The sequence below is a fragment of the Penicillium argentinense genome, assembly GCF_028826775.1.
Source record: "Penicillium argentinense strain IBT 30761 chromosome Unknown utg000004l_segment0_segment0, whole genome shotgun sequence".
NCBI classification, from domain to species: domain Eukaryota; kingdom Fungi; phylum Ascomycota; class Eurotiomycetes; order Eurotiales; family Aspergillaceae; genus Penicillium; species Penicillium argentinense.
Window position 1 is genome coordinate 2,323,886 of NW_026622663.1, and position 14,176 is coordinate 2,338,061.

At 51.8% G+C, this 14,176-nt stretch overlaps 5 protein-coding genes across 5 annotated transcripts; 1 reads left to right on the forward strand and 4 right to left on the reverse strand.

Annotated features, from left to right (window-relative positions):
* Nucleotides 1-690: 690 nt before the first annotated feature.
* Nucleotides 691-1,759, reverse strand: N7532_003776 (SUR7/PalI family protein; the record flags this gene model as incomplete). Its single annotated transcript, XM_056616270.1, has 2 exons — nt 691-1,560; nt 1,622-1,759. 2 exons carry the CDS (start codon nt 1,757-1,759, stop codon nt 691-693), a joined length of 1,008 nt encoding a protein of 335 aa, XP_056476627.1.
* A 1,268-nt stretch (nt 1,760-3,027) lies between these two features.
* N7532_003777 (glycoside hydrolase family 5 protein) lies at nt 3,028-4,313 on the reverse strand (the record flags this gene model as incomplete). Its single annotated transcript, XM_056616271.1, is given in 5 exon segments — nt 3,028-3,617; nt 3,658-3,760; nt 3,893-4,045; nt 4,108-4,199; nt 4,217-4,313. 5 exon segments carry the CDS (start codon nt 4,311-4,313, stop codon nt 3,028-3,030), a joined length of 1,035 nt encoding a protein of 344 aa, XP_056476628.1.
* A 646-nt stretch (nt 4,314-4,959) lies between these two features.
* N7532_003778 (SGNH/GDSL hydrolase family protein) lies at nt 4,960-6,064 on the reverse strand (the record flags this gene model as incomplete). The annotated part of the gene is made up of 5 exons (XM_056616272.1): nt 4,960-5,163; nt 5,217-5,472; nt 5,529-5,775; nt 5,829-5,911; nt 5,976-6,064. The coding sequence occupies 5 exons, from the start codon at nt 6,062-6,064 to the stop codon at nt 4,960-4,962; spliced, it is 879 nt and encodes a 292-aa protein (XP_056476629.1).
* Nucleotides 6,065-6,753: 689 nt separating this feature from the next.
* N7532_003779 (tRNA (34-2'-O)-methyltransferase regulator RTT10) lies at nt 6,754-10,319 on the reverse strand (the record flags this gene model as incomplete). Its single annotated transcript, XM_056616273.1, has 3 exons — nt 6,754-7,497; nt 7,550-10,219; nt 10,284-10,319. 3 exons carry the CDS (start codon nt 10,317-10,319, stop codon nt 6,754-6,756), a joined length of 3,450 nt encoding a protein of 1,149 aa, XP_056476630.1.
* A 329-nt stretch (nt 10,320-10,648) lies between these two features.
* Nucleotides 10,649-14,119, forward strand: N7532_003780 (ssDNA endodeoxyribonuclease RAD2; the record flags this gene model as incomplete). Its single annotated transcript, XM_056616274.1, has 1 exon — nt 10,649-14,119. One exon carries the CDS (start codon nt 10,649-10,651, stop codon nt 14,117-14,119), a length of 3,471 nt encoding a protein of 1,156 aa, XP_056476631.1.
* Between the last annotated feature and the right edge of the window lie 57 nt (nt 14,120-14,176).

Here is a 14,176-nt window from a genome sequence, read left to right on the forward strand (position 1 = left end):
CACGGACCACCCAAGGGCTGGCTGGGCACCTCGCACTTCTCACACTGCCCCATCATCATCGCAACTTGATGCTGCAAAATCTGACACTTTAAGTAACACAAACACTAAATTCTTGCCCCCATCTGAAGTAAAGCTCAGCTCACACTTTCCCGCGGGGCAGCGCGCTAAAGCACCATTTACGGAAACTGGTGCGAATGGGGGCCGGCACTTGGGGTCCACCGGTTGGGCTGAGCGAGCCTCGTTTACTTAGTAGTCCATACTCGGATTCTCGTTTTGATCAATATCCCGAAAAATAAGCCATTTACTGCAATAGATAGTCGGTGATAGCAATTATCAGTTTCCAGGTCTGGAGGGGTGGAAAAATGTTTATGGGTTTATACTTTGAAGCGGGGACTAGAGTTTGTGGCGTAGAAAATCATTATTTGCTTTCTGAAATTGTTTTTGTTCGTATTTTGCAGTAAATTCTGATGGTCATTGGCATGATATGAAACGTATACACAAAAATTGCGATCGTTCGCGAGTCGCGAAGCATTATAGTCATCAAAAAGGAGGTCGTAAAGCACATGCAGAACCAAAATTCCGATCCAGGCAGAAATCGACGAACGCCATGGTATCCCAGTCTAAGAACGCTTCAGGATTGCACAGAAGAAAACGCGAAAAAAAACCAATCATTTTCTTTTTGGCGATTGCTTAGACGTGACGGAAGGGCTCGTAGGCGCTCGATTGCTGGTGGTGGGTGTTGGTCATGGGGTACTCGCCGCCATGGTGGGCGGGAGCCGGGTAGTGGCTGCCGTAGGGCTGGGCACCGGCACCGATGGGCTCGTAGGTGTAGGGGGCCTTCTCCGCGGTCACCGCACCACCGCGGTTGCGGTTCTTGTGGTTGTAGGGGGAACGGCCGGAGCAGCAGCACACACTGAAGGTCCAGAAGAAGACACCGAACAGGGCAAAGGCGACGGCGATCCAGGTGGCGGCGAGCATGTTCTTGCCGATGTCCAGGGTGATGCCGTAAGCCTTGAGGAGAGTGCCCGCGCTACCGTCGACAACAGAGAAGAGAACGGTCGAGGTGATGGAGGCGGCGGCGGTGAAGAGGAAGAAGAGGACGGCAAAGAGGGTGGTAACGCAGCTGCCCCAGCGACTGCAGATGGCGAAGATACCGATCAGCAGCTCGACAATGCCCAGGATGAAGGCGACCAGGTAGGCGATGAACATCCACTTGGAGACGGCCTTGTAGACCTTCATGATCTTGTTGTAGTCGTCGGGGAGCTCATTCTTGATGGCCTCGTTGTCGCTCAGACCCCAGACGTCGAGCGGGTCGAAGTAGAACTCGGCCTTGGGCTTGGAACACTTCTCGGTCTTGTAGTCGCCGTTCTCGATGGAGCCCTGGCAGTAACCCCAGAGACCGATGGAGTAGAAGTCGGCGAGTTGGGAATCATCCTGCAGGGTCTTGAGGACGTCGGACACCTCGTCCGCGGAGACGGTGCTGATACCATTCTCGCTCAAGAAGTCCTTGATCTCGGAGACGGTTTTGGTGCCATTACTGCTGATGTTTTGTAGGTTGATCTGAGAAATTGTGAGTGGCGCATTCTTGCATTGGCGGAGCGTGAGCTCAATCGGAACTTACCCGCAGGAAGTAAAGGTCAGACAGGTTGCTGTCGCTGGCCTTGGTGCAGCCCAGACCGACGAGGATGATACAAATCAGCGAGGCGATTGTGAGGATATAGGGCGTGAAGATACACGCGACGCGACCGGCTTTTCCCATGGTGAATTGATATGATGGGAGCGAATTGGAAAAGGAGGTTGATGGGAGGGCGAGATGAGTCGGAAGGGATAGGGAGAAGTCAGCGGAGGGGGGACCCGATGGTTTTTATGCTGGGCTGATCGGCAGCTCCAGGCAGTCAAGTAGGAGGGTACAGCCTCAAAGTGGACGGCAAGTACGCAACAACCCCAGCCTTCGCGGCACAGCCCAATGACGCTTGCCCGTTTGGGCCAGGGACTGCCCCACTCCGCGCATACGGACCCACTCACCGCCACTCGCCCGCTTACCTAACCCAATTTGCGCGGGACAGCTGTTTCTATTCGTGGCACGCTAAGCCCCTTTGGGTTCCCCTACCTTCGCCTTTTCGTCATGTTATGCCACCCATTGATCTCACTCCTGCTTCATCTGAAGACTTTGCGAGGTGGACCGTCTGACCTAAGTACCCTGATTGACTTGCCGTCACCCTCAAACATGAATATACTGAGGTGAACATGAACAACGCCATCAGTTCTCGTGCCTGAACCGCCCTGAGACAACCACGGTTGAACACAAGATCGCCTGGCCGTCACCCGAATCGGGCAGCCACCCTGAGTCGTCATCGCAGCCCTGTGCACGGTGGATCGTCGAATTTTTCCCTTCCCAAAACCTTCCCTATACAAAATCCCTAGGGTACCGCCCATTCGTAGGGTACATCCTCAGTCTCTACGGCCGTTGTCCAGCCTACTGACTAAGGCAGTAGCAAGTGCGAGACCAGCCTTGCGCCTTTCGCACCAGCCCTAGGCTTCTCCGTTTCCCGCTTGGCACATACCACCAGCTCCACCAGCACTGCCGGCCACCGCCACGAGCTTGCAGCCATACCGACGGGATGTTTCTAATTTTGTTTTATTCCAAATAAACTTTTCTGGGGAGATGCTGACGAACGCAACTCGTCCACGCCGTGATTTCCATGGATCGGCCTCTCCTCCACGGATCACTCCCGAGATAATCAATCTGCCTGCACCAGCCACACTGCGTATGCCCTCAAGCATGCCCGCCAAGACGGCACTGACGGCAGATGCAGCACTGTGATCTTCGAGTTGATTCTCAAACTGCCGCGTCGCACGCGGTGTACGTTGCCATAGGTACCTGCCACTGAGATCATCGTACGTTGTCGTAAACAAGGATCCGCCTGTTCGTGAATCCAATATACAACACTCAGGCACAAACACGATCTCATGACCATTGAATTCTTCCACCACTACTTAAAAGTACTGGCAGTAACTATCTGTAGATCACCCCAAAAACGGCTCCAACGTCGCCAACATCCCCTGATACGCCGTCCCACTCGTTGGCTCCATACTAAAGATATAACTCCCCCACCAAGGCCCAGCCGCCCACCACATCGCGCCCAACCACACATCCGAACTCGCAGCCATCGCATTTAACATCCCCGTCACCGCCGTCTTGCACTGATCATTGACACCCCCCGCAAACTCCCCCAGAATCCCCTTCTTCCCATTCGCCCGCAGCCACGCCGTCGCAGAGCTCACGCGTTCCTCCCCGATCGTGCTCGACACGCACGTCGCGCTCGTCCCGGACCCATCGCTATCCAGGTACTGGTGCATCTCATACACGATCTTATCCTGTGGGTCGGTCAGTGCTTTCATGTTGTCGTTGACGCTCGTCCAGGTCCATGCCCCGGTCCAGGAGTTGCCTTCCACGAAGATGTATTGCGATGTTGCCCCTGCGGCGCGGATGCCGTTGATTGCTGCTTGGTTGAGGTTGAGGACTAGTGTCTGGTCCATGCCGTAGTACTCGTTGTCTACATCATTGATGTCAGCATTTTCTGCTAATGCGAGGGCTTGTTCACGGAACGGTCTCACTGGTGTCGAAGATGACCTTGTTGTTTGAGGCAAATTTACTGGCGACGTTCTGCCAGAATGTCTGGAATTCGGACGTGCTGGTAATAATGGCACCGTTGCTGCTGATCGTTAACACGGCCCAGACGTCCTCCATCTCTAGGATCTGTGCTAGTACTCACTATCGTCCATAGTTGTGTGGGTCGATCACGGCATGGGCTCCGGCATTGGTGATATAGTTCACCACCTATTGCCCATCAGCGGCTCCTTATCCACAGCTCCAATAGACAGAACTCACAGCTGTCAGGTTCCTCAGATAATCGGCATTGAAAGATCCCGTCATGGAACCAGGTGCCAGTCGCTCCATCTTGAACTGGACGCGGAATATGTTCATACCCTTGTCGATCAGGGTTTGGATGGTGCTGGTATCAGGCCAGATATAGTCGGTCCCCTATACCGTCTTGATCAGACATGACGCCAAAATGGTCTCAGTGCTCGACGGATCCCACTCACCCACACTCCAGGGAGATTGTTCTCGCCAAATTCGGCGCCCGACTCGTTTGTTCCAAACCCTGACAGTCCAATCAATATCTTTTCCTCCACAACTGTGAGTGCAGCTTACATTGGAACAAAGATGCCCGCTTAGCATGTTCTCGAACAGGAGCTGCCACCGCGGAGCCAGCCGCAGCAGCGAGAAGAATGAGGCTGGTGAGCTTCATGGCTGCCTAGTATGAAGAATAAGGCAAGGCCAATTTCAAGATATTCTGCTTTGATAACCCAACATTCCCGTGAATCATGCAGCCCTTTTATAGTCACTCTAAGCAATCCTACGCCCATGCATCGGCCAATGCCCCTAAACTCATCCAACCCCTTTAGCCAAAACTGCAGACGGAGTCGCAAAAGGACACGGAGTAAGCTTCTCGGACCGCCACCCGTAGTTCTTCATGCCCGCTTTCGACTAAATAGTCATTTCATGAACGCTGCAGGGCTCTGCAGGAACGTCATTCCACAACGTTGAGCGTCTCGGTATGATTGTTCAGGGATGTGGCTTGTCTTGGCTAAATCCAAATGTGAAACGGAACGGATGTGCTCGGTGATCTTGACCGGCGCCACATCTTTCCTGGGGAGCGGGGGTGCTTCTGCAGAATTGATACAAGTCTTGGTTAGTGTCTACGGCTTGCCGTGTCGAAATTGGAGACAGGAATTTACTATACCAAAAGTTAACTGAATTCTAGATACAGTCACTACTTGAGTGTCTCGGAGTTCCGGCGATTTGCTTAATGACTTATAACGAGTGTAATAATCAGAACTCAAGTTGCCGTGCTTATATTATAGCAAAAATGTTGTAACTAGTGTATCTTGACTCTACCACGCACCCAGTGACTTCAGGTGCGACTTCATATCCGCCGCCTGGAGCTTATGATACTTAGTACCAGGATGATAATTATTCCACCAGACACAGGACTCCCCATTATCATTAATACATGTAGCATTCAGATATCCATATTTCACAGGGCTATCCAAAACCTTGTTCATGAAGCTGTGGGTGTCATATATCACAGTCGTGACCTACGCCATGTTAGTCTGCCATCGAAAACTACACTCAGGGACAGGCGACTCACATCGCTATGTTCAGACTTGAAGGTTTCCACCATATTCGCAAGGCCATCATTGTACGCTTGAATCCAAGCCGCAAGCTGCGTCGTCGTATCCGAACCCTGGTCAATGAAATAGGGACTCCGATTCGTGGGAGGAACATTCAAGAACAAGAATTTGCGTCCGCCATCATTGTAGATCTCCTTGATGAGTGACTCATATTGGTCCATGAGATTGGGAACCAGGGCGCTGGATTGGTTCTGCCAGAATGCATTGCCGACACTATATGAATCGTTAGTATCGGCACAATATCATGGAAAGCACCGAGGTCATCATACTCGTTGATTCCAATCCAGAAACCAAAAATTGCATCCTTGGAAGACCAGGGCGCAGATTCCGGCTTCTCGCTGTATGATTTCTCGAATGTGGCGACTTGGGAGGTCATGTCCTCGTACGCAACTGAGACGAGGTTGTTGCTGATAGTCGCTCCGCCAATGGCCAGGTTATAGTTCAGGACGAGCGAGCTGTTGTCGACAGTTGTCAGGTATCCGACCCAGTTGATGCCTCCGCCAGTTGTTCCGGTTCCTAAAATCGATGTCAGATGAAACCGTTGTTTGGACTGCCGATTCTATGCTCACCCAATTCCGGATTTCCCATCGGGTTTGAGGCTGATGGTTGCGTGCCATTGACGTCGAAGTTGGACTGGGAGTAGGAGTCGCCACTAGAACTGTAAGAATTTTTCTTCCATATGAAGAGTTTCCTCACATTAACACCGTGGGACTTACAAGGTGAAAAAGTACGTCGGTGATGACTGCGCCAAGGGTCTGGCAGTAGCCATGACAGCCCCAGCAAGACAAAGCAAAGAATATCTCATTTTCTGTGCAACGTCAATGAGCCAACGCGATCAAAAGAAGACGAAATAATCGATTCAGCGAGAAATTCTGCTGAACACCGAGACAAAGTCTCTTTAAAAGAGTACCTCCTAGGCCCATATATACCGAATCGACCCATCCATCCAAAGCCACAGCCGTACTTTCCTCCAGCATAATCCGCAAAAACTAAAGGCAATCCCCCACAAGCCCCTGTCAAACACTCTGTCCAGATTAATGAATTTATTCCGCTCGCTGTTCCAGCCGACCCGCTTCCGTGTTTCAGCAAAGGACCCAGCCGCGTTTGGTGCAAGGGGAAATCTTCGAAACCACTGCGGGGTCCGTCACTCCCGTCATATCCGACGACTGATCGACACTCGTGGCTTTTCTGCTGTGCTACGACATTTTAGTGTTTTCGCGGGGTAAGTCCTTGCCATTTTCAGCACGGAGTGGCCAGATCGCATAGATGTGGGCTGGCTACAGCCCGAATTAAACTGGCTGGGAAAATGCGAATCCGGTCGCTGGGCAGGTCGTACGGAATTTCCTCGCGGGGTGAAATCAAGTCGCAAACGTGTCTATTTCCAGTTGGCTTGTGTCTCTCATCCCATCGAGAGACAGCGTATCAAGCGCTTTTCTATGTACAGTTTTCAGGCGTCGCATCATCATCGTGCAGATATGGGCCCTTTGAATGGGCTTACTGCGATCTCAGCTGTAGCAGTTCCAAGCCCACTCCGCAGATCAGCAGTTTGGCTTGATCCGACTCAGGCTCTTGAATGAGTCCGATAGATGAGATATCAGCGACAGAGCTGTATCGGTCTACCAGTAGATCGATCTTGATGCCGTCGGTGTCACGTGCAGGGTCGATTGTGATAGACCAGATCTTAGCTCTGTGGTCATTGCCCGAGGATGCGACAGTCAGCTTTGTGATTATCGAGTCAGACTCGGCATCGCGTATCGTTTGTTGATCAATGACTTTGAGAGTCGTCACGGACGCAGTATGGGCGTCGGGGATTGAAACGGTCGCCACCTGTGCATTCCTGCTGGTGGATGTAGACGATGTTTTGAGTAGAGAAAGTGAAATGGAATTGTCATCGCTTCCTGTCAACACCATAACCACGGTGTCGGAGAGACGGAGAAGTTCCATTGCCTTGATACTGTTGGAATTGACCTGGTAGCGACTCTCACATGTAATGTTCTCGGGCGAAATGGAAGAGCTGTCGAGAGCGGATTTGAGTTTCGTTGTCGAAGAATGAACTGTGTAAAATGGGTCGAGGGTACTTGTCAGATCCCACAGAGTGAAATAACCATCAGTCGCAGCTGTAACGAGGCTGATCGAGGACTCTTTCACCACGAAGTGCGCTTCGGTCAAGCAGTTGGTCATGTATTGCCCTTTTGCTAGTTGAGTAAATTGACGACTCTTCGGGGAAAAGTGGAATATCTATTTTCTTGTCAGCAATTTTTAGCCATTAAGTCTGGATTGGAGCGCATGCCTTGATTTTGGAGTTGGACATTGTCAGACACAGAAGGAAACCCTTTCCCGAGCCAGACTCCTCAACCTCTACCATATCAAAATTGGTGATACGAACTTCCGACTTCACATCGGGGGTGGGAGCTTTGGCCAAGAGCATGACCGTGACACCAAATGGAGGAACGGAGCCAATCTTCCAGACGAAGAACTCTTCATCAGCCGCGCTACTGAAAAGATACTGCCCATCCTTAGACCAACTGACGTGTTGAATGCCCGAGTCATGCGCTTTCAGAATGTGATGGGTTTGAAATGACCCCCAGGGCCCTTGCATAGCATTATCTGAAGGCGACATGATGCGCAGAGTGGCATCTTCTGCAGCTGTAGCGAAAAGCAACGGCTGCCCTGGAACAGCTGCTCGGCAGTCCATGGATTTTATTTCTCGTCCATGACAGCCAAGTCGAAGAGAGCGGTTGCGGCTTTTTTGGATCCGAATAGTTTGCAGCTTAGATCCTTCTTTGTAAACAAATAGGGCATCGTCACTGCCGTTCACGCCAGGGTGAAAAGCCCAGGCACGGCGTGCGCCTCCGGAGACGAAAGAGGCGATATCGTTCTGCTGAGACTCGTTCCGAAGGACAAAGGTCTGTCCCTTAAAGCCATAAAGCATGAGGTCACCACTTACTTCGTCATGATAGGCCCCCGAAAGGTTGTTGCCGAGCCCAGAAGAAGTCTGGTGAATTGTCTCGAAGGAAAGGACATCATTTCCGTCCTTACTGGTCTTTATCTCGCGAACGCAATAAGTGTCATCTCGCCCACAAGTCAGGATATAGTGAGAATCTCCGGATTGGTGTTCTTTTGCTTGAGGGAGGGCCTGGATGTAGTTAGTACCCTCGCCTCCGTGAGCGTGCCGGTCCAACACGACAGGCTCGGAAGACAGGCCAAGTCCCGAATTTCGGTATACAGCCAATCCACCAAGCTTGGAGCCAATCAAAAGATACTTTTGATCGTGTGTAACTCCAGCAGAGGCTATGTCATAAGGCTTCCCTGGCAAGGCAAATGTAGTAGCTTCAACCTGTGGACTCGAGGTGTTCCAGTCATTGACAGTTACCAATGTCGCTTTCTCATCCGAGAGATATGACGCAATAAAGGAGAACGAGTCAGGTTGCAAGGTGGATTCGAGGGGAAAGAGGCCCAATGCTCGCTCGCCCAAGGTAACCAATTCACAGAGCGACCTGGTGCCGTGGTTGTATAATCGAATGAGGCCCTTGGAATTTCCCAACAAGACCAGTCCCAGCTTGTGGATACCGGCCATTGCGATAAATGAGGACAGATCCTCTATGACACACAAGGTCTCCCATGCTGTTGTCACATTTTCACCTGGGCTCAGATGCCCCAGTTGGAGCTCATTGCTCATGCTGAACGCAAGTAAACAGTCAGGCGCAACAAGGGCAAAATTCTTGGGACCACGGAGTTTCTCTTTCTTCAAGTTGACAGGTGGCTCGGGCGGTTTCAGGGACCCATCTTCTCTGATCTTGAAGCTTTTCAATGCACCATCAGCTCCTCCAGTGAACACCACCGTCTCAACACCCCGGCTGCATAGATCCATGGACCAGATATGTTTTCCAGAATGACGATGTATTGAGGCTGTTTGCCGAAGCTGATATTGGGTTTCTCCAGTCGCAGATGTCTCCCAGTTCAAATCCCACTCCACACAGTTGCAGTCCTCGCCACGAGTTACAATGCCCAAATTATTCGGGTAGTCCTCCCTCATCGATCGAAATTTGATACCCCAGATGCGAGCTGCATGACCAAAGGACTTTGCAATACAAGACTCGGATCCAAGCCCAGAATGCTCAGTAGCAGTGCTCCCGAAGCCAGTACTCCGAAGCTCGAACCCGTCTGTGGAGTATGCTGAATGGTCCTCGGCCGACTTTGAGTCACAATCCGAGATATCCCAGATCCGAACAGTTCGGTCGTCACTGCAACTTGCTAGGAGACGGCCAGATTTTCCACCGTTGATGGTTTGAATTTTGGGCGAGATTCGTACACCGTATATCGACCCATCGTGACCAGTAAAGAAGTGGTGGATCGAACCGATTGCCTCGGGATTGGGCGACTTACTTTCATTTATGAAACAAGACCAAACAATAGTCTCTCCGAATGCAGTACCGGAGGCAATCAGGAGGTGAGAGGCAGAAAGCGCGACCAAATCTGCAGAGTACAGAATGGATTTGACACTTGTAGTGAGCTGGTGTATGCAGATCGAAAATTGGTGTTGGCTGGGTTCACTCTGCACCAGCTTCAAACTGAGAAGGGCATTGTTCGCAGTAATTAGATATGCCGAGGCAAGTCCATCTCCAACTGCAGCACAGCCACTCAGAATCCAATCCGGAGCAAGGAACTCAGAACTGATTGGAGAGAGAGAAATTGAGTCATCAGGGCCGAATACAAGGTCAGCCGCTCTGATCGATTGGCCACCCCAGATGATCACTCGGGCATGACCATCTTTTTGCTGGTAAGGCAGAGGAATGAATCCATGAACGTTGTTTCTTTTGAAAGCCTGAATCTGAGCAACAACATTTCCAGTCTGATCGTCAACGATGCGGGAGAATGGGCCTTGCCCTTGAAACACAAAGAGTCTCTGGCCCCATTCAAACGTTTTCAACGCTGTAATGGGAAGACAGGCATCCACATGCTGCGATCTTCAAGTCAGCGGGACAATTTCATGTAGAAGGAATAATCCGGCGGGGCACACAAACCTCGAAAAACGGCGACAATCCCACAATCTCCGTCATGGTGCATGTGCGCGAGGCATGGAGCATCCAACACTGCTTGCTGCGCGCCAACAATTTGTATGCGGTTAATTCCAGCTCACCAAACAGGAAGGCACCGCCTTCAAAATTGTGCTGAGCTTCCAGAAAATATTATGTCATCCGTTATGTCCCGCACTAGGACCAAAGTGGCATAATTGGTCACGGGATCTCGCGCCGGCCAGCGTGGTGTTGAAGGCGGAGCCCGCGTGGATCCATCAATGATGATTATCGCCCCCAAACTTGGCATGAGCGGCTCTCTCCCCTTGCTCAGAACTAAGTCACTTTCGAATGACCTGACGCACTGAGTAGCCATGGGTGTCACCGGTCTCTGGACCGTAGTGCAGCCTTGTGCTAGACCCATCAAACTCGAAACCCTCAACCGGAAACGACTCGCCGTCGACGCGTCGATCTGGATCTATCAGTTCCTCAAAGCAGTGCGCGATAAAGAGGGAAATGCCCTACGAAATTCACACGTGGTCGGCTTCTTCCGGAGGATATGCAAGCTGCTTTACTTCGGCATCAAACCCGTTTTCATCTTCGATGGCGGCGCTCCAGTCCTGAAGCGACAGACCATCGCAGGTCGAAAGAAGAGGAGGGAGGGCCGACGTGAAGATGCTACCCGTACAGCTGGAAAGCTACTTGCCGTACAAATGCAACGGATTGCCGAAGATGAAGCAGAGACGCGACGTCGGGAAAAGAAACGACGTCAGGAAGAGGAAGAGCAGGTGACCGAAACACCGGTCTACGCCGATGAAGTTTTGATGAGTGAGAAGGAGCGACAGCAGGCTCGCAGATTCAAGAAGAAGGATGCTTATCATTTACCGAATCTCGAGGTTTCTCTGGAAGAGATGGGTGCTCCTAATGACCCCCGCATTATGTCCCAAGAAGAGCTGGAGGAATACGCGCGCCAGTTCCACCAGGGTCAAGATATCAATCTTTACGACTTTTCTAAAATCGACTTTGACGGTCCCTTCTTTCTCAGTCTTCCAGCTACGGATCGCTATAATATTTTAAACGCTGCCAGGCTCCGGAGTCGACTGCGAATGGGTTATTCGAAGGAGCAACTTGACGTCATGTTCCCCAACCGCATGGACTTTTCGAAATTTCAAATTGATCGAGTCAAAGAGCGAAACGATCTTACGCAACGACTGATGAATATAAACGGAATGAATGGTGAGGAGGCATTCTTCAACTCTGGTCAACGCATTGCGGGAGAACGAGGCAAAGAATATGTCTTGGTTAAGGACAGCCAGCATGAAGGTGGCTGGGTGCTTGGTGTGGTCGGAAACAAAGACGAAGGAAACGAAGAGAAACCGATTGATGTCGATCGGTATGGGCAACCCGAGTATCCGTCAGGATCTGAAGACATGTCATCCGAAGAGGATTTTGAAGACGTCCCCATCGAGGGCCTCAACAGACTCCCAAAGCTCCCTTTCCTTGAGAACGGCGTCTTTGACGAGTCTCTTGAGAGATTCCAGGAAGACTCCAACTTACAGAGGGCATTGTTCGAATCACAAAAAGCCGCAGCGATGAAACACAACGCGCAAGCCGAAGATGATGCACTTTTTGTTCAGAGCGACAACAATGTTCTTCTGCCAAGACAGAATCAGGACGCTGGTCTATTCGATGAAGTCGAAGACGATGATCTTGAAAAAGCGATAGCGCTGTCGTTACAGCCAGATGGAGATCACGAACATGGCGAAGATGTGCCCGATATTCCCATCAATCGACCGAAGACCACTGTCGCGCCGCCTCCTGTGCCCGTAATTGATCTTCCCGCTGAAAGCGAAGAGGATTCTGATGAAATGGACTTTTCAGCTGCCATGACACAGACCAAGGTTGCTAAGAACAAGCCACGGCCAGCTAACCCCTTCAGCGGTCCTCTACCATTCGAGTCTATCCAGCTTAACAAAATCTCCAAGCCTGACGATCAGTCTAAGAAACTCGATGAGAATGCGGGCGGCTTCGTCAAGGAGTCTAGTAAAGAGAAGAAGAAAGGGGAACCGCTTCCCCCATGGTTCGTCGGCGAACACACAAATGAGGAATTCATTGTTGATCGCACGCCCGATAATTGTATAACCCAAGATGCAAAGAACCAAGACGAGCCCAACATCCTCTTCAGCCGTCGATCTCCGGAAATCGTCAATGTCGATGAGCTACCTGATACGAAGGAAGTCGTTGCAATCGATGATGAACCAGAAAAGCAGGAGAAGCCTCAGATCGACACACATGTGGAGATACCTCCAGTCGAAATCGAGACCACCGAGAACAACCAGCAGGACTCTGTCTCCGCACTATTGGACGTTGAGAAGGCCGAGGCCGATCCTTTGGATAAACCCGAGGTTCCTGAAGCTCCGGCTGCGGCAATCGTTGAAGAGACCGCTTATGATAAGGATGAAGAGCAAGAGCCTCTAGTTCAGGGACAGGCCGTTCCTGCCGAGTTCTCCCCTGAACCACAATCTTCGCCCGAACCTGATTTTGAAGATGTGTTGACCGAAGCACCAGCACCAGCACCGGCTCCGGCCCCAGATCCGTTACCAGTCGAGGCCGACAACATTACAGTGGTCGCTCATCAAAACATCGAGCCAGGAGCAGAGGCAGCTCCGCCTATGGAATATTTTGTGGAAGATGAAGGCGAATTCAGCGACCCGGAAGATGAGGATCTGATGCGACAGCTCGCCGCTGAGGGGGAAGAGTATGTCCGGTTTGCTCAATCCCTCAACGCGGCCGCTCCTGCCAACAAGGATGCCTTTGACTACGAGCAAGAGCTCAAGCAGCTCCGCAGCCAGCACCGCAAGGACCAGCGAGATGCCGACGAGGTTACTCAGATTATGATCAATGAATGCCAGGAACTCCTGCGACTCTTTGGACTGCCGTACGTCACCGCGCCGATGGAGGCCGAAGCACAATGTGCGAAGCTCGTCGAGCTCGGTCTCGTGGATGGCATTGTCACGGATGATAGCGATGTGTTCCTGTTCGGCGGCACTCGCGTCTACAAAAATATGTTCAACCAAGCCAAGTTTGTGGAATGCTACATGTCCTCACAACTGGAGAAGGAGCTCTCTCTTCCCCGACATAAGCTGATCAACTTTGCTCACCTCCTGGGCAGTGACTACACGGAGGGCATCCCGGGCATTGGCCCCGTCACTGCGAAGGACATTCTCACCGAGTTTTCCGATCTACAAGAGTTCCGCGACTGGTGGACACAAGTCCAGATGGGCGTGAACAGACCGGACGACGCCCACTCCGCCTTCCGGAAGAAATTCCGCAAGAAGGCGTCAAAGATCTTCCTTCCGCCTGTCTTCCCTGACCAACGTGTGGACGAAGCCTACCTGGAGCCCGAAGTCGATGCCGATCCTTCGCAATTCCAGTGGGGAGAGGTCGACATGGACGGGCTGCGACGGTTTCTCATGAGCACTATCGGCTGGAGTCCCGAGCGTACGGACGAGGTGTTGTTGCCGGTGATTCGCGACCGCAATCGGCGACAACAGGAAGGCACGCAATCGAATATCACGCAGTTTATGTCTGGAACGCAGGGCGTTGGCGCCTTTGCGCCTCTAGTGCGTGGCAGCGGACCTACTAGTCGTCGAGGAAGGGGGCAAGGACGGGCTCAAAAAGACACGAGGGCGCCGACCGGGCGGCGAGGGACGAGTTCGAGCCAGGATCACGACCACGATCACGGCCACAACCAGGAGCAGAGCCAGATGTCGGCGGTGCCTGGTGCAACGGGCAAGCGGGGCCAGTCCACGGCTGGTGGCGGACGGAAGAAGCAGAAAACGTAGGCGGGAGGCGTTCTTAAGTGTGTATATACCAGTAATATAGCAGTAATACCGCTCTAC